The following is a 24713-nucleotide window of genomic DNA, read 5'->3' on the forward strand; positions in this document are numbered from 1 at the left end:
CCGCGATGGGGGAGTTTGGAGCCTAGTTATCGAGGGTTCTCATTCTTAGGGAATGGCGATCCCCCGCGAAGAGTGCAACGCGTGCGAAGCGCTTCGCTAAAGTGGCTTCTCCTGCTCCCCACGGGAGACGGCACACAGAGGTGGGACGCGGAAGTCAGGGCCCCGCCCCAGCTCTGCAAGCCCGCTGTGCGTCCTCGGGTGGTTCGGGGCGGCGCCCGAGGCAGTCTGGCGGGTCGCTTGGGGCGCGCACGGCTGGCTTGGGTAGGGCGGGGCGGGCGGCGGCCCGGGCTCCTCCCTCCTGAGTCTCTGGCCTGCCGGGTCCCGCGGGTCACTGGACTCTGCCGAGCAAAGGAGCCTTCAGCACAAAGCCAGAGCCGCTGGAGTCCTGTCCCAAGGCCAGCATGAGTGACAGCCCTCAGTCCAGTGGCATCAAAGCCTTAATCACCTGCCCTGCACTGCATTTCATCTCGGAGCTTGTGAGTGGCTGGCGCACCGGGAAGGGGCGAGATGGGCCGTGTCGCTCCTCCCAGCTGTCTAGAACAGATCCACAAGTTGCGCGGGTCTTGGGAGCATCGGGTTGGGGTGGGGGGAGGGTGAGGAAAGCCTCCCCCACTGGAGTCATTTGGTCCCTTCTAGACCAACGGCAATGGGGGAAACAGTCTCAGGGATTTAGGTGGAAAAACCAGATTCGCGAATGGGTCAGATGTAAGAAGCGGGCCAGGGTCCTTCCTTGCTTGCTGGTTCCATAGCTGCGCTCCGACCCGCTTCCCATGGGCGCAGAGGAAGCCCTGATGGGAGAGCGACTTCCTTGTACCGGTGCCCAGCTTTGCCCAGGGTTAGGATTTCGTTTACAAATATCAGGAAAAGAAGCCTGAGCATCACCAACTGAGGTCTGCTGACTGGGTTGGTGTCTAGGAGGAACCGAATCTGGAGTATTCTCTTCTGGTCTTTGAACGTTTTTGATGAGAGAACATATCTGCCGCGACTTTGATCTGGAAATAATAAAACAGGGCACCGTTTGATTCACAGTCATTCTGCCCTGTGTGTGGAGTAGGGGGAGGGGAGAGGCTGACAAGGTGGTCCTGTGCCTTGGCTGACCTTGGGCAGTCCGAGGACCCTCTTACCTGTGGTTGGTCCCTCTTTAGGCTGGAGCCCCACAGCTCCGCTGGTGGCTGTGGGAAAGCATTTCCTACCCTGGGCTCCTGGTACAGTGCTCACTGTGTCACCAGGCTTCAGACTGCCCTCAACCTAAACTCCCCAGGGGCCACATGCCCATACCTGGGAGGGGCTGCTGTGTGTATTCTGTGGGTGTGGGGTGTTGCAGCCACGGAGATGCCATTCCCAGCACCCCTGGCCCAGAAAAGTTGGTTGGAAAAGAGTTTGTCCAAACCTGACTGTTTAAAAACAGAGCCCAGCTTCTTCTTGCCTGATTGGAGGCTGGAGGGTGTGACCAGCACAGGGAGCAGGCTCTGTCATCCATGGAGGGTTTGGAGAAAGGGCTAAGGGGACCAAGGTTGCCTGGTGGCTCTGAATCACGGCATTTGTGAGGGCTGAGTTGAGCCCACACCTGCTTATATCCAGGGCCGGCTGGTGATGCAGTGGTTAAGTTCCTGCTCTCTGCTTCAGAGACCGGGGATTCGTTGGTTCAGGTCCCGGGCATAGACCTACACACCACTTGTCAAGCCATGCTGTGACATTTCTTCTCAAGCGAAAAGAGGAAGATTGGCAACAGATGTTAGCCCTGCCTCACCAAAAAAAACAAACAGAAAACCAAAACCCTGCATGTATCCAGAGTGACATCAAGTTCTGGGGCCGCCCAGGGTCAAGGAAGTGACATCTAGAAGAGACCCTGGACACCACTGCACCCAGCCCCACCATTTATAGATAGGGACACCCAGGCCCAGATTGGGGAGGGGCTTGCACCCACTGGCACATCCTTTCCCCAAGTGGCTCCTCTGGGTGCGTCTGTTCAGCGCTTGGCCTGTCCTTGCCTGAGGCTGGACGTCTGAAGATGAGCGCACAGCACCCAGGACCTGGGATGAGTGGTGGTGGTTCCGTCAGAGGCCACTGTGTTTACAAAGGCAGATTCATGACCAAAGAGATGGTGGCTGACAGTGAGGCGTGATGGGCAGAGGGATTTTAAGCAACAAAAGGTCCTCCTAGTGTCTCTTCAGTTGTCCTAATGGGGGGCTTCCTCTGGCTTTGCAGCTGTTTGGGGAGCACTGTGACAAGAATCATGAGAGGCTGTTAGCTGGGCTTCATGCAAAAGACTCTGGGGCACCCCCTTCTCTTGCCTTCACAAGAGCTGGCTCAGGTGGCAGCAGGAGATGGCAGGTGTGGGGGGACCTGGCTTCACAGAAGGCACAGCCCAGTGCCCACTGCCTCCTCTTGGTGTCGCAGCCCAAGGGAAGGAGTGCCCCTGGGGGTAGAAACAGCCCTGCCAGGCAGAGTGGTCTGCAAGGGAGGTGACAGGAGGATTCCCCTCTACCAAGTGAAAAGAGAGAGCATGGGGGTAGGAAAGCTCAGAGCCCTGAATTAGTGGAAACTTACTCCTTCAGGGAGGTTTTGTGACCTGTGATAGTAGGGGCTTCTAGAAGAAATAATTCTCCCTTGTCCAGATCACTTCCCTCTCAGCTGTCTTAGAAATTGTTTTTTCTCCTCTACCTCAGCCCCTGCTCCACAGATGCCCACCCCCTCACCACTTCCTGAGAGATTGTGGACACCTCTGTTGTCATCTCCAATCTCTTTCTTCCTCTCTAGATTGGGGGATGGCTCCCAGGGTGCCTAGGAGAACAGAAAGGAAAGCAGATACCAGTACTTTAAGTTTTTCTTGGCATGGATTATACATCTGAAGCTGGATGTGGTTTGGTGTGTGAAAGAGCACGGAATTAAGGGGCCTGAGGTGGTGCTGTCCAACCTGGGAGAGTGTTTTGTAAATTATGGACCATTACATGACAACAACAAAAAGATAAACAAACCTGTTAGAAAACGAGTGAAGAACTTGAACAGACATTTCTCCAAAGAAGATATAGGAATGGCCATTAAGCACATGAAAAGATACTCAACATCTTTAGTCATTAGGAAAATGAAATCAAAATCACAGTGGTGTACCATTTCACATGAAATTAGGATGGCTACTATCGAAAAACTGGAGAATAGCAAGTGTGGGCAGGATGTGGAGCAATTGGAGCCCTCACACATTGCTGGTGGGAATGTGAAATGGTCCATCCGCTGTGGAAACAGTTTGGTGGCTCCTCAGAAAAATGACCCTGTGACCCAGCAATTCCATGCCTAGGTTTATAACCAGAAGAACTGAAAGCAGAGACCTGAAATAGGTACATGGACACGTGTGTTTATAGCAGCTCTATTCACTGTAACCAGCAAGTGGAAACAGTCGAAAAGTCCCCTCAGTGGATGAATGGACACACTGATTTATTCACACAGTGGAATATTATGCAGTCGTAGAGAGGGAGGAAGCACTGAGACATTCCACACAGTTGGAAACACTGTGCTGAGTCAAAGAAGCCAGTCACAAGGGTCACATATTGTATGATTCCATTCGTATGCAGTATTCAGAATAGGCAAATCCATAGAGACAGAACACAAACTGGTGGTTTGCCAGGGGCTGAGAGGAGGGGCAATGTAATTTTCTGTCAGTCCAGTGGTGTGAAATGCTTGATTAGTTTTTAAATCTATCCTCCAGCTAGTTGATTACTCACAGTTCCCATTTCCATGCCTGAGCTTCCAATAGCCTGGGAGGGGCAGATGTGAAACCCTTGGCCTCCAGGACCAGCAAGGTGGGGCTCCCCTCCCCTCCCAAGGCAGGGGCACTGCCCACCAGAGCAGGAAGGGCAATGGCTCAGGGTGGGGCCTGGCAACCTTGCCCTGCCCAGCACCCCTCCCCAGAGCTCCGCCGTCTGAAAGCTCAGGGTCCTCTTGGGAGGTGGAAGGCAGCCCAGCCAGGGGTGTGACCCTGCCTCTCTGAGCCCCTGGATCCCACAGGCCACGCTGCTGTTGCAGGCCGTGGGGTCCCAGTGTACCCCACACAGGCCCCCGTGGAACCTCCAGGATCGCCCCTCCCCAACAGCTGCACCCAGGGCTCTGCTTCTGGCCTGTTCCCCTGCCCCCACCCAAGGGGGACATTCCTTTTGGAACCACAGTCTCTGTTTCTTCCTCCTCCTCCTCCCTTCTAAGCCAGGGGCATCCTGACACTGGGCCCCCATTCATGGCACAGGATGTTAACATAGGACGCTGTTTGTCTCAGCTCCAGCCAGGCCCCAAGAGGAAACTTCTCTCAAAGTACCAGAAGGTACCCCCCACTTTCAGAATTTGGGTAGGAAATGCCTGGAAAGGGGCAGTGAAGTCATTAACCCAGCTCCCTCTTCCTCGGCCTGTAAAGAAGTGCAGCCTCTGAAAGAATGGCTTGATTTAAGAGAGAAAATTTTTTTAGAAAGAGTCATCTAGGAGTGCCACCCACCTCTCCAGGGCAGGCGACCCCTCCTTGCATGCGCCCCTTAGGAGCTTGGGGACTCAGATGAGTAGGGTCACCTGGTGGGAGGCTGCACTTGTAGGGTGCACTTTTTGGGGTGGGGTGGGGTAGGAAAGCCACCTGGACTTGGTTTGCAGTTTCCATTCTTACAGGTGGGATAATCTCTCTGTCCTAGCACTTTCAGGAGAGTAGGAGGACCCTGGATGCCATGGCAGGGAGAGCTCAGGCTCAGGTCAGGCCGGGACAAAGGCTGACTGTTGCACCCACAGGCCCACAGAGAGTGGGAGAGTGCATTGGACTGCTGGCCGAGGCCGGGGCTGCAGCCTTAGGAATGGGTGGCTTTGCTCTGGGCTCAGGCACATCCTCTGAGGGAAGGGCTGGGGTGGGGGACTGGGCCCCATATGGCCTGCCTTGAGGTGGGAGGGGGCCAGTCAGTCTAGACTGGATGGGGTCTGGGGGCTGACTCCTGATAGATTCAGAACTGAGCCCTGGGTCCCATCTGTGACTCAAGCCCATCTGGGCTCCCTCCTGGCCTCTCAAGTCTCAGTCCCTGGTGACGAAAGATTTTCACATATTGAGGTATATGTGGTAACTATTTGAGTTAAAAAATGATTCAGCTTGAACTAAAAAGTCTGGCTTATGGCCTATCAAACATACATTGTACATCTGCTTAACCATTAAAGTAAAGAATGCACTCTCTTAAGATAAGAATGCAGACTTCCCCTTCTACGCCCCACTGGTAATGCCCACCCGGAATAGTCCCTTTTCCTGACGTCATGGTCATGTTGACCTGCTAATTTGCAACTGAACACCGCTTTGAAATTTTGATGTAAATGTATCCTGGGTGTGTTTAATGTATGTTCTTTGTTCTAAAAAAATATAAGACTGTACTGAAACCCACGCTTCTCCGGGAACAGCTTCTAAGGCCTTTCCGGGTCATAATCCTCATTCTGGCTCATAATAAACTCACTCCAATTCTGATTTATAGGTTGATTATGGATTATTTGCATCAACACTGGAAATAGTGTTTTGGACCAAAGGCCACCAAGGGCAGGCCCTATGAGATACCCCAGCAGGTGTCCTCCTCGGGTGCTGATGGATGAGGACAGTGGGTGGGCCCCCTCATCCCTGGAGCACTGCTGCCATGGGGAAGTGTGGCTGACTCCTCACAGGTTGCAGACTGTCCCGGGAGCAGGAGCAGCTCCCTGGGTTCTCTGCTTCCTGGGCCCTGACTTGCCCTCTGCATGCTGGTGGAAGGTTTGGTTCCTGGTTGGCTCCTGCTGGGCCCCAGCAGCATAATGACTTCCTAGGGGGATGGACTGGCCTTGACTCTCTGCTCCAGGCTCTCTAGCACTCCCAACTCATCAATAGCTACTGTTCTGTCTACACTGGGGCAGAACCACTCCTGTGGTGAATCCCTGTAGTGCTCCAAAGCCCTGGGACCTGAGAAAAACATGCAGGAACCAGAAGAAAAACCTTGTCTCCAGCCATCACACCTTGATCTGCACAGGCAGTGGAAGAGGAAGGCCCAGGGCCACCCAGCCCCTCTCAGCTGACCTGGAATTGCACCCCAGAGTCCCCCTCCTGTTAGAAGGCAGTTGGGCTGGAGGGGAGGGTGCAGGAAGAGGAGGAGGAGGGGGAGGACCCTGAAACTCCTGGATCCACCTTTGAAGGAGGCCCTTAGAGGGCCCAGGGCACAGGCTTTGGGGGGGACACTCCAGGAAAAGAGCAAAGGAGGAAGGACAGGAGATGAAGGCCACATCCTGACTTTGGTAGGGGTGGGGGTGGGGGGTGACAAAGATTGTGTTGATGGACCCTGGGGATGAGGACCACAGGTCTGTGCCTGCTGAAGAGGGAGTGATGTCCTTCAGGGTTCAGATCTTTTGCTTGTTTTTGGTCTTAAACACACACCTTGGTGTTCTTTCCTCTGAAGGGACAGAGCCTGTTAGCCAGTGGAGGGTGGGGGAGGGGAGGCTGCCTCCCATTGCATCCTCTTTTGGGTTCTCTGCTCCTCTAGACCCGGGGTGGCTGGGAGCAGGACAAAAGTTAACAGGCAGGCTCCTCTCCCTCTGTGTTACTGTTCTCATGGCCATTTCTAAAGCCAACCCTAGACACAGGGAGACTTCATGGTGAGCTGGCCACGGGTGGCCTTGGGTAACTGCCACACCTAGGGAGGTCCTGACCTGGCTGCACAATCAGCCTGTCAAAGCTGTGTCAATGCAACTAATCAATAATGAATCTATAAATCAAATTTGGGGTGAGTTTATTGTGAGCCAGGTTTGAGGACTATAGGTCGGGGCTTTCCCTCCCCAGGAATGGAAGGGCAGCAAACATGTGGGGTGTATGAATGGTTATATACCATCTTGGAACTAAGAGCACATGTCACATATGACAGGAATATCTCTTTTACTACTGTCATGAGATGCTTACCTGGCACAGCAGGTTCATGGTCAGCAGGTTGGTGTCACAAGGTGAGCACAGCAGGTTGGTAATTAATTCTTAGTTCCCAGGAAGAGATATTTATCCTTAAAGAAATAGTGATATAGGTGGAAGATACATCCCTATCTTTAAGGACATTATCCTTGTCTTTTGGACATAGTAAGCGTTTTAAGCAAATGTATAATGCATGGTCAACAGACTCCATCAGGCCTTTTTGGAAACACAAGGTCAAGCCAAATTAATTTTACACCAAATGCCTTGCTCACATACTTCAGTATATCCTTTGCTTTTCATTTATTTATCATTTTTCCCCTTTGATCACTAATCTTTTGATAGAAAGCATTGATGAACAAAATATTGTCCTTCAGTGCCAGGGTGGTTGCTGCCTTGGGTCCATCATGTCCCTTGGTGCTGGGCATTCATCTCATTTATTTGTCCAGTTATCCACATGGGGCGAAATAGACAAGTGTAGAGATATATATTAACAGAAGAAGCATTTCATAGTTTATATAATTTTTAGTTAATTCTATATTGTTTACAAACATTGTACATGTGCTTTTAGGTGACTCCTCATGCTCGCATTGCTTACAATTATAGAACAGATATAGTAACAATGATGGCAAGTCTATATTTGAAAAAATTAGTTTTAAAATGAGTGTTTTGGAATAGCCTTTTATCAGAAAAGGAAACTCGCCCAGGGTTGTAAGATGAAATGACCACCTCAAGTCACTGAGCAATCATTACTCTAGCCTGCATGCCAGTCTTAGAATACAGAGCAAATAATAACTATTTTGAATATTATGATAATACAAAACTTCCAAAGAGTAATAGAAATAAGAATTGCAATCTGGATCAAAAAAGGGAACCAATATGTGAAGGGGGCCAACCAAACAAATCAAAGCTGGGTGTAGGATCACCTAAGACATTTACCTGCTTTTTCATATGCTCTAGCAGAGATGACACATTGGAAGATTCATCAGGTACAGAAGGACAGCAGTCAGTCTGAGTGACTGTACATGTTCCACCTGGGGATGCAGTTAAAATATCTAAGCCCATTCTATTTTGAAGGACAGCTTTTCTCATTAAAGACATTTTAGTATTTAATAAGGCTATTCCTGCTTGACTCTCATTAAGGGCATGTTGAGTAAATTTAGTCAGGGCATGTACATGTGATATGATATCTTCTAGCCCCAGTGCATCAGGGGCTTGGTCTTTCTCCTCTGACCTCCTCTCCATGCTTCTCCTGCCCCCTGGTGCTTATGTCCTCTTGACTTCACCTTGATGCCACTGCCCTTCCCTGCAGGAGCTCATCCTTAACCAGCCTCTACACACACTCACACTCACACATGCGCACACACACACACACACGGGAAATGCCCTCTACTCTAACTCACATAATGATTCACTTTTGAGTCACCAAACCTTGGACCTGGGACTGCTGAGCCTCTCCTTGGGCATACCGTCAGCATGCTGGTCAGTCCCCTCGACAGCACCCCTCCTGGCATTGCGTGGTCCCTGACTGCTGACAGAGCTCAGTGGGGACAAACACTTCCAGCAGCAGAATCGGGGCTGCTGATCCTGTGGCCTCGGGAGAGCACCCAGGGCCCAGAGTGCACAGCAGCTGGGATGAGTCTCACTCGGTGTGGCCAGCTTTTCTGTTCCTTCATGGAGGATGACTTTTCCCCACCTGACCTAAGTGACAAGATGGCTGAGTGCTGGAAGCACAGCCTGTGTTCTGTGCCCAGAGTCCTTAACTTCTTGAGTCCAAGGCACAAACTCCTGTCACACGCACCTTCAGGGCACACCCTGTGCCCTCAGCGCTAGTGGGAGTTCTGACGCTGGGCTCCGAGGGGCCGCATGAGCAGACGTGTGTGTGGGAAGTGTTCTGTGGTTCATGTCTTGACTTGTTATTGGAAGAGGTTCTGCTTGTGGAGACCCTGACACCGTAAAATGGAGGCCCTGAGAAAATCCAGAGAATTTGAGCAATTCCTCTGCACTGACCTCAGGTGTCCACGTCCTGCAGCAAGAACACTGGACGGTTGTGCCCACGGAGCTCCTCCAGCCCCGCACGAGCAGGGGGATGCCACATGGATCTCAAGAATGTGCTGGAGGATCCCTTTCCCTTTGTGACTGAGGCTCACTGTTTGCAGGAGGACTTGCTCATATTTTCATGTTCTTTGTGTTTTCTTCAGCAAAGGGAGACTTTTTCCTCAACTTTCAGTTTCTGGGAGATCATAGGTTTTTCTCTTTGCTGTTGAAGTTACCTTTAAATCCTGGGTTGCACCTGGGTGAGGAGGGGGTCCCTGTGCATGGTGAGATCCTAGCCCTCCCGAGATGTCACGTGGTTACACGGGAGGCTCTGCCTCATCACATGACAGCTGTGACAGCGAGTACTTCGAGTGCTCCCCACGTGCCAGGCACTCGGGCCCAACCCCATGAGGTGGGCACTGCTATTATCACTGTTTTTCAGAGAGGGAACAGAGAAGTTAAGTAACTCGCCCAGGGACAACAGGCCACCCAGCTAGTAAGTGACAGAGCTGATTCAAACACGGTAACTCTGGCTCTAAAGTCTACACCCTTCACCACCCTCGCCTGCCTCCTGTGGATTAATTCAGAAAGAAAAAAAGAGAACCTTCTATAAGTTTACATGGGATCTCCCCCCATGACTATCTTTTGAGGAAATCTTTTTTCACAAAAATCAACTGATTGAGTAGACCACAGATCTAAACTCTTTAGGTGTTTGGAAATTTTTTGTCTCACTTTGTACGTTATCCTTGGTACTTAGAGAACCAAAGCTCAGCATCCTAACCTGGACTGAATTAAAGACGGGTGGTTTCCAGTCCTGAAACACCAGGGTGGGTGGGGCCTCAGATCACCAGTTCAACCCCACTCACAGACTCTGAGGCTGGGTCCCAGCGTCTAGAGGACACCCAAGGTCGAGCTAGTCTCATGTTCAAGGCAAGAGAGGGACTGAAACTTGAAGAGAGGAGAGGCGAGGAGAGGAGAGGGAACTTTGCCCATGTCCAGGGGGGAACTGCAGAGCGTCTGGGCCGCCGTCGCTGAGTTGGCAGGGCGTGCAGACAGCAGGCGCTTCTTCTTCTGTCTGACGGGGTCACCAGAGCATCGTCCACAGGCTCGTGTGGTGTAGACACATCTCCAGGCCTTTGACAAAGAGCCCGGGTGTCTGTTCCCTGTCCTGTAACTCTGCTTCTCTGCAGTCTAGTCAGACCCTGGGCCCAGACCTGGGCATCGATGTTTTTCCAGGTGTGTCAGTGACTCTAGTGTAGACTGAGGGCTGAGAACCACAGAGCGTTAGCCCAGGCCCCGCCCCCATTTTCCAGCTTGGGGACCGCGGGCCCAGAGAGAGAGCTCCACCCAGGTGACTGTTGGCCCCCCGACTTAGAGACCTTCTTCTGAGAGCACACCAGCCAGCTGCACCCTCTCTGGTGTGGAGGACGGTGACCCAGGGGCAGGCGGGGGTGGGGGGAGTCCAGCCTGTACTGTAGACAGAGATGAAGGGAAACTGAGGCCGTGCCTGCACTTGTGTGCCTGATGTTTCAAGGTGATCGCCTCTGAGCATTTGCCGCCCGGAAGCTGGGAGCCGCTTAGAGTTTTCTTCAGGAAGGAAAATGCTTGAACTCTCACCTACCCCTTTGCTCTTGAGAAGTATTTGTCCAGCAGGGTCCTGAGGCCAGGATGGGGTGGGCTGCTCCCTGCCCGGGAGGCCTGGTCTCCCTGGGTGTGGGTGCAGCGCCCGCTCTCCCTGGTGCTCTCTGCACACTGAGTAGGGGAAGGGCGGCAGGCGCTGGCTGTGTCCGTGATTCCCGCCGAATCCCAGCTTTGCACTGAGCGGGGCCTGGAGGTCTCCACACTGGCCCAGCGATCAGTTCTGTCGCAGGCTCACCCTCCCTCGAGCCCCATCTCCTGCCACTCCTTGTCCCCCACCTCGTGCATGGCTCCCCGGCCTTCTGAAGCCCTCACTGGTGCTCCAGCATCCTCTGGACTCAGTGTGTACTCTTCTCTCCCCCTGGAGAGCTACTTGGTGACCCTGTGGCCAGGTCAGCCAGTGACGTCCACCTTTCCCTTCAGGACTCCATGCCCCAGTCCAGGCTGTTTGGCCCACTCGGGGCGGGCATCATCCTGCATTGTAATGGGCTGCCTCTGCATCTGTCTCCACCTGGCTGCGGGCCTCCTGGGTGAGCAGTGTCCTACCCCAGTTGTTGGGTGGTGCTGGGCACAGTGCCAGTAGCTTCACTCTCACCCCCATAGTTTCAGCCAGTTTGCACCAGCCCACAGTCAGGGGAGACAGCTGTAAAATGCCATTACAGATGAGGAAGCCGAGGCCCAAGAGGCTGAGTCATGTGCTCCAGCCCCTCCAGCACATGCGGGGTGAGCCCCTCTCCAGGGCTCATGTGTGCCCCCGCCCATGCAGACGCTGCGTGGTGCAGGTGCTGTGGGAGCTGGCATGTGCCCAGGAGGAGCTGGGCCTTCACACCTGCACAGCTGTTCCAGCTGTGACCCCTTCCAGCACGCATCTGCACTGGAGCTCTCACAGCAGCTGTGTCTGTGTCCAGGGCGCTGCTCCCAGACGTCCAGCTGGAACAGACCCTCTGTTCTCAGCCTCATCTCTTTTCCTTGCTCCACCCGTCCTCTCTCAGGGGTGGGCTGCACCCACCTCAGCCCCCTCCCAGATGGTCCCCTGTGCAGGTCGCCCTGCATTTCTCCCCTGGGCACCTGCTGGGCAGGCTGTGAGGGGTACAGGGCAGGCCCACTGCCCATCTCCTGGGAGCAAAGCCCCTCAGTGTTACATCATTTCCTCTGTGTGAGGACATTCCCTTCACATGATGTGTCACTTAGGATATGTTTCTGGGACAGACAGGGCCTGGTGGCATGTGTACTATGAGAAGGTCCCTGGGCACCAGAGGCTCCTCAGCTCTTTCCAGTTGGAGGCTCCAGAGAGCTGAGCCACATTCACACAGTGTCCCCACATGGTGGGTCAGAATGGCCGGTGGGCTGCACTGTGATGGTGGAGATATTTCGTAAAGGTCCCCTCGAGGGAGAATTTCTCACCTTGAAAGACGTTATGCTAAATGAAAGAAGCTCATCACAAAAGTCCACCTTTTATAAATGATTCAGCTCCTGTGAAAGTTGAGAACAGGGGAATCCATAGAGAGAGGAAGTGGGTCAGTGGTCGCTTAAGGATGGGAGGGGTAGAGGGAGCCGTAGCTAAAGGGCACAGGGTTTCTTCAAGGCAAAAAAAATGTCCTAAATTGGCTCTGGAGATGATGGCTGCACATGTCTGTGATCATCCTAAACCATGAATTGTCACTTTAAATGGGTGAGCTGTGTAGTGTGTGAATTCTCTCTCATTAAAGCTGTCTAAAGAGAGAGAACTTCTCCCTGCCATCTTACCATGAAACTCAGTGCTACAGAGAAACCACACAAAGAAAACATCAGCACGATTTTTAAAGGCCCTTTGCAAGGTGGTGCACCCAGAGGCAGGACAGGGTCCTGAGGTCCCAGGGTGCAGGGCTGGGATGGAGCACAGTGTGGGCTTTGCTCCTGTGGACGGAATTCTTACCAGAGACCCTAGGAATCTGGATAAGGGTGTGTGAGTGTGAGAGTGTGTGAGTGTGTGTGAGTGTGTGTGACAGGGAGCATTCCTAGGGAGCTGGAACACAGTCTTCCTCACACTGGTGGGCACGCACACCCAAAGCAGGTGAAGAGTCGGGTAACCTCGAAGCTTCCCTCTGCACTGGGGGCCGGAAGCTCAGCCCAGATCTGCGGCCCCGTCTCGCTGGTGCTCACTCAGGACTCTGTGACGAGCACTCAGTGTGGGGACTGCGCTCTGACTTCCCCTCACTCTTCCTGCCTTTGATTCCTGACTGAGCCACACGGGGAGGAATCGAGCTGAACGAGGTGCAGGGCACTGAGCCTGAGACCAGGGTCTGAGAGCCGCCTTCTCAGATTGTGCCACTTCCGGGTACCCCGTGCCTTAATTTACCTCCTATGTATTTTACAGTTAATTTTTCCAGAATAACTATATCACTCCCTTAAGAATAAAAGCCATGCCCTTCTCCAGGTCACCTCTGCCTTCCCGTCCTTGGAGCTCATGCTCTGGGGGAGCTCCAGACCCCTGGCTGCCCCCTGAGCCCTTCTCCTTGCCTTAGTCAGAAAAACTTGAGAGTGACAAAGAGAACGGTTTTCCCCACGTGGCATTCAGTGTCCCTCAGTACCATGTCCACTGGCCATGTACAAGCTCCTTGGGCCCGCTGGGTCCCACGTGGGATTCCATAACAGAGGGCTTTCCCCTCCACGTGCAGCGCCAGCTGCTCCTCTGGGATTTGGTCCATCAGCCGCTGCTTTAGGCACACTCATCTCCCAGGAGGCCCTGAAGGCCAGGGAACCAACTCGGACACTGACACATGGCTGGACAGGTCTTCCCTGTGTCCCACACCCAAGAGTCAGCCCTGAGCAAGGGGTCCTCACCCCCTCCCTCACCTGATCAGGGACAGTGCCACTTTGTGACTAACCAGAAGCACCTGTCTTGTGCTGGATGCTGCAAAGGGGCAGAGCAGGGGTCCCTGAGAGCAAGTGAATGGGGACTTAGCTTAGATTGGTCCTCTTTGGATGGTCACTGCTTGACCAAGCACAGGACGCCTAGGAGAAGTGTGTCCCAGGCCCTTGCCTGTGCCCACAGGATGGACATGCCCGATCCTCCCTCTTCTCCATGCCACACTCTCGTGCCTCCTAAATCCAAGTCCGTTTCTGCCATCAGCTCACGTCCCTGTGTCAGAGCCCGTGATGGAAAAGGCCAAGTGACCTGTTTGATCTTAAAGGGAACTGTGGATGAGATCGACACACACGTCTTACCTATGGCAGTCTGAGGGTTTGTGTTTAACTGATTTTGCTCCAATTACTGTAAGTTGTAAAGTGTGTCCCACTCACTCTGTCACGTGCCTTCCTCCAGGCCATCTCAGGTTCATCAGTACAGGAAGTCTTCTGGGCAGAGATGCCCAGATCTGATTCATTAAGCCCAACTTGGTTTTTCTAACTCCAGATTCTTCATTGCACTGATTTTTCTACCAAATGTGATCCTTTCCTGATGCTTCTCAGCTAAGAGGCTCGGAGAACCTCTGTGAGGACAGTGGTATCTTTTACCCAGCAGGTGGGCAGCGGGACAGGGAGACGAGGTCAAGGTGATACGGGGACGGTGAGCCAAAGAGTTGAAAGAAAGATTTCTTGGATTCTCAAGGTCTGGCAGTAGTGCTCTTTTATTTAGAGAATAGTGTGGAATAGCATGGGGACAGGACCCATGGGCAGTCAGAGCTGCTGCTGCAATGTGTTGAGGGTTAGGGCTAACTTTATAAGGCATGGCTACTTGACTTATTTTTACTGGAAAAAGAAAAGATGGAGTAAAAAGTCATTAAATGATTTCAGTACAGATGGGGTCTGGTTATTGTGTGGTCATATAACTTTAGATATGAATTTGGTCATATAGATCAGCATGTAGGGGAGGATGCCCTGGGCTTCTCTCCTTGGGGCAGCCTTGATCCACACCAAAGGGACCACTTAAGTCCACACCACAGTGGCCATAGGATTGAGAAGCAGCCTGTCATCAGCCCCTAGATGCTCAGGAGGATGGTACAAGAGTCACAGTACCTTGGAACCTCTGACTGTGAAGCCATCTCCCCTGTGTCCCGGTGCACGCCCAGCACAGTCCTTCTCTGGGTGGGGACAGTGGATGAGGCAGAGCTGATCTCACTGGGATGAAGAAGGACAAGGAGAAATGGAGAGAAGTACAGAGTCCCCAGCCTTGGGTGTTTTTGTCCACAGGGGGAGCGGGATTGTGGCATTGAGGGTGTTGTGACCCCCACGTCTGTACTCATTCTCCTCTTTGATTGGGGCTCACTGACCCCGTGAACATCAGCTGGGTTGTCTTCTGGGTACCAATGGGGGAGTGCTGCTCTCATGCCATCCTCGGCCACCCAAGGAGCCTGGCTGAGCTGGGTCCTCTCTCCTGCCACTATGCCAGCACTCAGAGCACTTCCTGGACTTGGGGACTTAAAGGTTCATTTCTTTTAAAAAAATGCTAATGACATAGTGTGGCTAATTTATTTTGCTAATAAAGACCAAAAGAATCTTTTGGTCACTACCATTTCATAAAAGAAAGGATATTTTTATATCAAAAATACTAGGAAGGATATAATCTCGGGATTAGCCCTTCTAACGATAATACTGGCTGGTATAAGTCCTTTCTTGGATGATGAATTACTTAACTTCCATGTGCCTCTGGTTCCCCATCTGAGAAATGGGTCAGTACTTTGCTCATAGGATTGTGTGAGGACTGAGTTAATACTTGTAAAGTGTTTAGGACAGTGGCTGGCATATAAATGTGATATTAGTGCGTTTTGAATAAAAAATTAAAATTGTGCTTACAAAGTGAATAAAGGCAAGGAAGCAAAGGATTGGCAAAGACGGAGACTGGAGATCCAGGCTAGAGCCTTGCAGGGCTGAAAGAGTCATTTTTGGTGAGGAAATGCCCATTGCTGCGCTCTGCCTCCTTCCTGTTTTTCTGCCCCTCATGCCCCAGCATGACCTCTGGGTCTGGCCCTTCCTGGTCCAATGCTCACCTTGCCCTCCTTCCTTCTGCAGGTCTTTGGGTGTCTGGTGTGTATCCTGGTTGCCTTGTCCCTGGCGTCCATCCCTCTTGTCCAGGGCTGGGTGATGTTCGTGTCTGTGTCCTCCTTCATAGGCACCACTGTCCTGTTCTTCATGTACATGTGTGGCGCCCACGTTCCAGCTACCCTGGTGAGTCCCAGCCCAGGATATTTGAGGGGGTGGGTAGGACCCTCTGCCCTGGGAGGCTGGCTTTTCCAGTGCTGGGTGAGGCTGCCCTGTAGACGTCTCCCACCCACATTCCAAAGCTGAGCTGGCCCGGCCTTCAGCTCCGAGCTGTGCACAGCAGCCCGGGGCTCCCTGCAGCCAGGAAGTCAGGAGAAGGGGATGGCAGTGTTTGACTGTCACCATCTGCTCTGTTTCCTCCTGCGTGACTGCCTTTTTCATGGATAACCAGCTGCCCAACCCCCCTCCTACCCTGCCTGCATCTGCCAATGGCCTGTGGACACCTCCCATCATCCAGGAGGGCTGGTTTCCGTCTCCTGGGAGCAGGGTCCTGGGGGCTGGCCTTGGCTGCTCAGTGTGAGGCCATGCTTACTGCCCAGCTCCATGTCACAGCTTCTAAAGTCGGGTCACCGGAGTGGGACTTGGTGGGGGAGAGAGATGGCCTGTGGTCTCTGCTCTGCATAAATTCTTCCTTGAGGCCCATGAAGAGGATGAAACTTACACATGGACCCCTGTCCCTTACGTCCCCTGGAAGGGGTGGGGCCATTTGACCAGGTCTTTCACTCTCAAAAGGTCTCCTGCTTACACTTGAGAAATCACCTCCAAATTCCAGATACTCAGAACCCCATACCAGTACTTTTTGCTTGTAAATATGCCCCCTGCCTCACACCCACCAAAAAAATGAGCAACAATGGAAATGGCCTGGGCCTCTCTCCCCTGCACTGGTCACTGAGGCCACATCCGAACCAGGACTGTGACCATGTATGACACTTCTTGGGTCCAGAACCGACTTCTGCCTATTCAATCCCAAGCTTCCCCCTCACTTGATCCCCCTCAAGGGAGAGCAGCGTCCCTTCTCCACTGAAGTCCTTACTCTGCCCCAAACCAGCGAGATGAAACTCAGCTGGACCAACGACCTCTGTGAGGTGGTGGTTGGGGTGTGTGGTGATGGTGGATGGGGTGGGAGGAGTCAAGGGAAGCAGCAGAAGATGACCAAGGGACCTGAGCCATGCCAGGTGGGGACAGGGGGGTGGACAGATCTTGCTGGAACCATAGCTACTCCACGTTACCGTGTCTGGACTGCCCATCTCTCTGACAGCCCTTTCTGACCCTGCAGGACGCAGTCTACCACTGTATCGCCTTTCTGTTTTACCTCAGTGCCTCTGTCCTAGAAGCTTTTGCTGCCATCTCCAAACAAAGTAACTTCACGTATGAACAATACATTGAAAGCGCCTTTGCAATGGTGAGTCCCCAAGTCAACCCACCCGTGCTCACAGCTCCCACCGCCCGCTGACGGGGTCTGAGCGGAAGGCTGCCCAAGCCCTCCCCTCTGTTTTTACCTTCACTGACTTTTGAATGAAATGGACCTTCCCCTCATCATGAAGACACGAAGCCCGGAGAACGGAGGGACGTGCCCAAGACTCCCTTCTCCACCTGGTCAGGGCTGCAATGCACAGGCCTGGGCTGGCTCAGGGTCCCGGCCTGGGTGGGCTTTGCAGAGGGCGGGTGTGAGAGGACGTGACCGCTGATGCCCGGCACCGTCCAAGCTCTCCGTGAACCATCGTATTGAGCCCTCACAGCAGCCCTGGGGTGTGGGCGCTGTGTCATCCCCATTTCACAGATGGAGAACCAGGGCACCACGAGCAGGATAACGTGCTCCAAGGTCACCAGGAATGGGTGGGGCTGGTGTCAGGCCAGGTGCCCTGTCAGCACCCTCAGCACCAGCTTGGAGCAGTGAGTCTGGCCCCTGGGTGTCCTGGCCCCCTGAGCGGTCTTCCATGGAAGCACAGTCAGGGGCGGGAGATTGAGGCCTGGGGTGAAAATCGAGTGGCGGGGGTCTCCCCAGGCCCTGGCTCTCGGGTGGGCTGTGGGGAGGCCCTTCTGGGCCCAGCGAGTCCAGACCCCCAGCTGTGGGTGTTTGCTGTGCAATCAGGCTTCAGCTCCTCGTGACGGTGTCTCCTGCCCCACAGCTCTGAGCACCTGTGGGAGGAGGAGGGGCCGGAGGTTGCGTCTCCACCAGCTCCCTGTGCACGTCCCCTATGCTCCCTGAGCCTCGGCCTGCTCCTCTGTGAAATGGGACGGCAATTCCTGTCCCTTCCCCTCGAGGACTGTGGATGTTGAACAGCTCCCTGCCGAGGCCTCACAGGGGCCCTGGGGGGAACAGGGCTTGAGCCTCGTTCACCCCGTCAGCAGAACAAATGCAGGGCCGACTGTGTGTGACTGGGGGGCACGGTGTGTGCAGGTCTCTGAGCTCTAAAAGGAACGTTCTCCACTGCGGGGCCAGACCCACTGGTGGGGGAGGTCATGACCTGGATTTCCTTTTTAATGGATTGGGTCAGAATGACAGGAGTAAGAAGATATATTTTTCCATAAACGTGTTTTCAGAGCTGTGCATGGTGCACTTGCACCTGTGTGCTAACTCACCATATCAGATGTACTTCTAGCTATGAGTATTGTTTAAAAAGCAAGAAAAAGTTTCAGAAATAGCACTCCTCAAATTTCTAAAGGTCAACCTATGAATTATGGCAAGCCCAAGGTCAAACATAATGACAGATCACAAGATGTCACCTCCATGAGCCAAAGCTGCGCTGTCCCCACATTTTGGAGAGGACAGAGCAGAGGCTGAGAGAAATCCCACAGGGTGGATGCTGTTGGGCACTTGGGGAAGGTTTCTCAAAACCTTGACTGCTGGTCCCTTTGGGCCTGTCCCCTGCTCCGGGGAAGACACACGCTCCTCTTAAGCTCCCAGCCTACTTCCCAGGTCCATCTACATGGCCACCTCATGGTCTCCCATCCCTGAAATGTCCCACAGTTTGGGAATGTCTCCCATATTGACTCATCTCCCAAGATGACTGCTTTCTAAAAAGTAGCACAGCCAGGCGGCCCCTAGGATGCTCTTCCTTCCCTTGGGAGGCTGGTCATCCACCTCCTCCGTCATCCTTCAAATGACTCTGTTTGATCTCCCCTCATCTAGAGAGCCTTATACCTCCCCCATCCCAACCCCAGAAGCCTTCTCACCAAACAGACATCAGTAAGGCATTTGCCAACAACTTCCGTAAAGTTATTGCAGACAGCTATAATCACATATAGATGGAACGTGGCTAGTGGGTCAGCACTTGACGGAACAACCCAGATGGGGTGGATTAATGCCTTTGCCTGCTGGACAGATCTCTAGCTGAGAACCACTGGGCTCTACTGTGTTCCGACTTCTCTTTTACTTTTTATCAAAATGCAACACACATCCAGAGGAGTGAGCAGGATGCAAGTGCACAGCTTGATGAATTTCCATAAATTGAACCCCTCTGTGTAACAAGCACCCAGATTAAGAAACAGAGCATCATAAACAGCTCCCAGAGACCTCCTTCCTGTGCTGCCGTGATCACTGCTCAACTACAGCAAGGATGACCACAGGCCTGATTCCTAGCTGCCTAGCTCGATTTTGCCTGCTTTTGAACGTCATGTGAATGGAATTGCACAGTGTGTGTCTTTTCTCTCTGGCTTCTGTCTCTCCGCCTTAGGCTTGTGAGGCTGATCTCACTATGGGTTGGAAATGTAGAGTGTTTATCCTCATTGCTGTAAAGTATTCCATTCATGACTATCCCAGCGTCTCTTTATCCAGTCCACAATTGATTGTCTCCCACTTTCTGTTAGCTGGGTTGGAGAAATGTGAGCCCGCCCAGGCAGAGTCACGAGTGCCAGAACCCGGAATCACAATGTTCTCAGCAGGCAGGGGCGCTGGGCTGAAACCATCAAGAGGAACTAGAGCCCGGGTCAATGTGAAGTCCCGCCTTTCTATTCAGAATATCAGCTGTGTCCATACACAGTGGGAAGGAGTCCTGGTCACTTAGGGTTCAACCCCAGATCCTGCCCAGCCATCACATGGCCTCCCATGGTCTCAGGGAGGCCCGTCCAGGCTGTGGGAGGTGTCTCAAGACCATCTCCTCACACCCCTGGCCTTTGGGAGCATCTGACCTCCCCCTCTGTGACTCCTAAGTGGGACCTACCTCTGAAGCTGAACTTCTCCCCCATTTGCTGACAGCAGAGTGTCTGCACCAAAGGGATCCCTGGGGTTGGTGGGAGCCGACTGAGGGGAGCTGGAAATTTCTGCAAAAATCTGCAGGTTTCTGGATCTTAACAGTGGGGGGCAATAATGGGAGCCATTTAGGAGAGGGGTTTCTGAAAACCTAAGGATGTCCCTTCATGTCCCTGCTGTCCATGTCCCCAAGGTGTCATTTCTTGCCCTCACTTGGAAAATAAGGTCTGTGTCCTGTTCCTGTGGGGACTTCTGAGGCTCCTCTGCCAAGGGTTCTCGCTGGGTCTGGAGCTGCTCCGACAGTAAACTGCTCCCATCTGATGGAGTGAGGTGTTTTTGGGGGCTGCTCATCCATGGTGACCGCTCCTTTCAGGCAGGCTGCCTCAGAGTTCCGGATGAGCTCTCTCAGATGTGTGATCAAATACTCGGCTTACTCATCGCCTCTGGCCAACGAGGGTCAAGGGTTCGCCCTGTGTGGGGCGGGAGAGGTCCGGCCTGGTGACGGCTGGTGTCTCTGGGCATTTTCATGGGTCACGGATGCGTAGCCACCCTAAGTGTCGTGCCTGGTTGGACACTCCTGACCCCATGCCCCAGATCACAGATCCAGGAGCAGACATTGGACTCAGGGGCAGCAGGCCTTTAGGAATAGATGGTGCCCAGTGAGCACAGCACGTCAGGGGTTTGACAGGCCACAGGTGACCGTTTGCCACGTTTCCAGGGGCTGTGTTCCCAGTGTCAAAACAGCCAACTGCATCTTCCCAGCAGCTTTCTCAGGAGCCCCTCCTTTGCAGCATCTCACAATCCCACCTCCCTGTCCCTGTCCCTCAGTCCTGTGAGCCTGGCTCCTTGCCCGTGTCTGTGAGATTATGATCCTAGAATAACATTCTGATGGGTCTGAGGACGTCCAGGCAGCATTGAGACCTTAACCAGAGCGAGCAAACCCTGTGTTCATGTTCTCCAACCGAGGCTGCTGGGCTCACAGCTGGTGGACCCGGCTCTTCCTGGTGTGGAGGAAGGAAGGTTCCCATGGAGAGCAGTTGGTACTCGCCTGTGAGTATCATTTGAGGGGCCTCTCAGGGCCCCCGTTTCCAACTGGGTGGCACTGATGTGGTGATGTGAGATGGCAGATGGCTGACCTTGCATGCCACGTCCAGTGGGTCGTGAGGCCACCTGGAGCTCTGTGCCGAAAGCAATCAGGGCCACATCTGGGCTCAGCAAGAAAGGAAGTCTGCATGAGTGGATGGGAAGCAGTGGTCCACACACTTCAGGTCTGTCATCCCAAAGGCTATGCAAGTGGCTGGCCCATGCCTTGCCCTCTCTCATTGCATGCCCACTAATTGTCATTTATCTTGGTTTCAGATGTTTCTGTGCCTAAATACTCTGCTGTACATGTGCCATGCAATGATGTCTGGCAGCACATGCCTGTTTTCAGTAAGTAATTGCTCTGGGCAAGACATTGAGTAAGCACTTTACATTTCTGTAGCCTCCTGTCCTCCTCCCCGTGGCCACAGGAGATGCCATGACTGTCCCTTTACAGGTGAGGAAACAGACTCACTCGGCTGATGAGAACTGGAGCTGGATTTCAGCCCTGCTCCTTCTGTCCCTGGGGCCCTGTGCTCACTTTCTGCCCTGGGAAGGCCAGACCTGTCTCCATGCAGGCCTGTCCCCCAGCATCTCAAGAAGCAACAGTGAAGAGACAACAGAAGAAGAGACAAAACGTTGCAGTGGACCTGATGCCATTGGGCTGGGGCCTTCAGAGTGAGATGAAGCCAGGCATTCGGGACAGCCCCAGACCACTGGCAGGGTCAACAGCAGGCCATGTGGCCGAGTCCAGGTCCTTATTGAAAGGGACTGGCTGCTGTGAGCTGCAAAGTCATGACAATGCCAGTTCAGGCAGCTGCCAAGTTCCACTTTGCAACTTCCACAAAGCCAAAGGCCCACACAGACCAGTGGATGCCTTGTAAAGAAGGTGAGGACCTGGGGGGTTTTAAGCTCCTGGAACAAAGAGCTGAATGCCTCCATGGACCTGAGAAAGGATTAAGAAGAAACTGATGTCTCCGATGTGACCAAGAGCCAAAGCTTGCAGGACAGAAGAAACCACAGTCCCCACAAATACGTGTTGATGGTGTGCGTCAGGGGAGGGCCCACAGCGAGAGGCAGCTGTGGGTCACGTCCACCCAGGACGTGTTGGAGGCTGTCGTCTGTGACTGCAGTGGCTGGGGCCCCCTTACCTCTGGGAACCGCGCCCCTGAGCCTCTGTTCTGCTCACAGTCAGAATTCCAAAACAGCAGGCAAGATGGTTCCACAGGAGCTAGTGTGGGTCCTTTGGGCTATCTTATTAGGGCGTTGGTGCTTCCTGACCTTTGGTCCCAGGCAGGGCCGCCAAGCAGGCAACATCTAATGAATGTCCCACGTGTCCTTGGGGTGGCACCAAGCTATGCCTCAGTGATTCCCTCCTGCCCAAGACCCAGGGGCAGAGAAATGAGCCACGCAGGCCACAGGAAGCTGTGGGGGCTGGAACCACGTCACATGTCCAGGGACCAATGGTCCCGGCACACAGTAGGTGCTCAGTTGATGCCCATTCTCTGGAGATTTACAGTGACTTCCCCACTCTCTGTGACTCAGAGGCCCATGTTCTGTCCCCATCGTCCCCGGTCACGGCAGCCTCAAAGAGCAGGGGTGCTGCAGGCAGACCCAGGGCTCCCGGCCGGGACCACTTTCGTCCCTCACAGTAATGTGGGGTCAGTCCCAGTGCAGCCTCTACAGATGGCCCTGAGAGGTGAGGTCCATGCAGAGCGCTCAGCTTCCAGGACTTCCTTCAGCCCACACACTGTCAGCAAGAGCCCGCGAGGAGGCCGACACCAGAGAACGGGACCCCCCAACAGCACTGGGTGCCCGGGGCTGTTGGAGGTGCTTTACTTGTTCCCTTAACCCCTGTGACAGCCATGCGGTGTGGGTAGCATTCAGATGAGGAATCTGAGGCCCAGAGAGGTTAAATGACTTACCCTAGGTCACACAGCAAGTAGGGGTGATTTCCAGGGGTCTGGTTACAGAGCACCGAAGTTACCTGTCATGTGCCACATCTCACTGTGACAGGGTCCCTATCCACCTGGGAGCAGGGGGCACAGACATGCCCAGCCAGTCCTTCACACCCACAAAACTGACAGATGATACTGAAGCTTCCAAAGAGCACGTGAGGAGTGTCGGGGAAACCGAGCCAGGAGCCCACCCTCCTGGGAGGAGTGTCTGGGATGAGGGGCTTTACCAGGCAGAGAAGGCAGGAGGGCTTTCCTAGGCAGAGCAGGGCAGTGACCCAGCCAGGCAGGTGGGGAGGGGACGGTTCAGGAGGTTACAAGGCCCAGGTGCCCTGAAGGTAAGGCTGCGGCCTGTTGGGCACCCAGGGGCACCTGCGGGGACTGCCTGTGAGACAGTGGCAGCTGGCCAGGTGAGAGATGCTGTGGGTCTGGGCAGCAGCAGCAGCAGGACAGGCAGACAGGCTGGGCTGGGGAGGGGACAGACTTGACCAGATGCTGGGGAACTGAGGTGCAGGGGACTCTGCAGACCCCTGAGCCGCCTCAGTGTGCATCTCTCTCAGCTCAGCTCCCTTGCCTGCAGAGCGGGAACAGCCATCCTGCCTCGTGGGCTCTTGGAGGATTCGAGGACTTGGTTCAGGTGAGCCCTGGACCAAGGAAGGCTGAGGACGTGTCAGCTGCAGTCACCATTATGGGAGTGAAGCAGGGAAAGGTCTAGAATGATCCTGAAGTTTCTACCCTGGGCAGACGATGGTTATTCACTCTGTGTTCAGGATTCATCAACCATGTCCCTGACATTGTCATAAACTTGGATCGATAGTTTTGCTTTTCCTCCCAGAACTGAGAGTTTAATCGGCCATGTCAGAGGTTAAAATGGCCCCATCTGGTAAACCAACTTCAGTCCCTTGGGAAGGAGGCCGTTTCTGCCAGAGCCCTCTGACCACTCAGTGAAGTGCACCGTGAGGGCCCCAGAGGGTCAGGGTCATCCGACCAGACCCTTCGGACCCTCAGTCACCTGGGCCTGAGCAGCCTCACCCCTCGGGGACAGCAGTGCTGGGAGGGAGCGGGGACGTTACCAATGAAGAACAGGGGGCCCCAGAGGCCCAGAGACTCCTGCAGAGCACCCAGCAGGTTAGCGCTAGACCTGGTCCTCAGCCCCGGACACCCTCCTCTGCTGTCGCCCTCCTCGGCTTCCTGCTCCTGCTGTCCTCTTCTTTCACCTTGTTTTATTGAGATATAATTGTCATATACAACATTACTGATTTGGTGTTTGTATCTACTGTGAAATGATCAGCACAATGTGTCTAGTTAATATCCATCCCCTCACATGGTTATAGTTTTTTCTCTGTGTTGAGAACCTTTAAGACCTACTCTCTTAGCAACTTTCCAATATACAGAACAGTGTTGTCAGCTGTAGTCGTCATGCTGTCCATTTCATCCCTGAACACGTTTATCTTATAACTGGAAGTTTGTACCTTTTGAGCCCCTTCACCCAGTTCTGCCACCCCCACCTCTGGCAACTACAGATCTGATCTCTGTTTCCGTGAGTTTGTTTGTTTTAGATTCCACGCATGACATCACACCGTGTTTGTCATTCTCTGTCTGACTAACTTTACTTAGCATATGGAAATCAGTATTCTGAAGAAACATCTGCACCCCCATATTTTTTGTTGCATTGTGTGTATACATATATATAATATATATATATATATATATATATATATACAATGTGTATATATAAAATGTATACACACTGGAATTCTGTTCAGCTGTGAAAAGAAGGACATCCTGCCATTTGCGACAACATGGCTGGACCTCCAGGGTGTTGTGCCCTCCTCTTCGAAGATACCCCCCTGCTTTCTGCACTTGCACTGAG

The 24713-nt window shown here is 53.4% G+C and overlaps 1 protein-coding gene across 1 annotated transcript; it reads left to right on the forward strand.

Annotated features, from left to right (window-relative positions):
* The first annotated feature begins 283 nt into the window (after positions 1-283).
* Positions 284-24247, forward strand: LOC111768183 (myelin and lymphocyte protein-like). The gene is made up of 5 exons (XM_070236153.1): positions 284-476; positions 15584-15739; positions 16890-17015; positions 21165-21236; positions 21343-24247. Exons 1-5 carry the CDS (start codon positions 402-404, stop codon positions 21565-21567), a joined length of 654 nt encoding a protein of 217 aa, XP_070092254.1. The 5' UTR covers positions 284-401; the 3' UTR covers positions 21568-24247.
* The last annotated feature ends 466 nt before the right edge of the window (positions 24248-24713 follow it).

The sequence above is a fragment of the Equus caballus genome, chromosome 15, assembly GCF_041296265.1.
Source record: "Equus caballus isolate H_3958 breed thoroughbred chromosome 15, TB-T2T, whole genome shotgun sequence".
Lineage (NCBI taxonomy): Eukaryota > Metazoa > Chordata > Mammalia > Perissodactyla > Equidae > Equus > Equus caballus.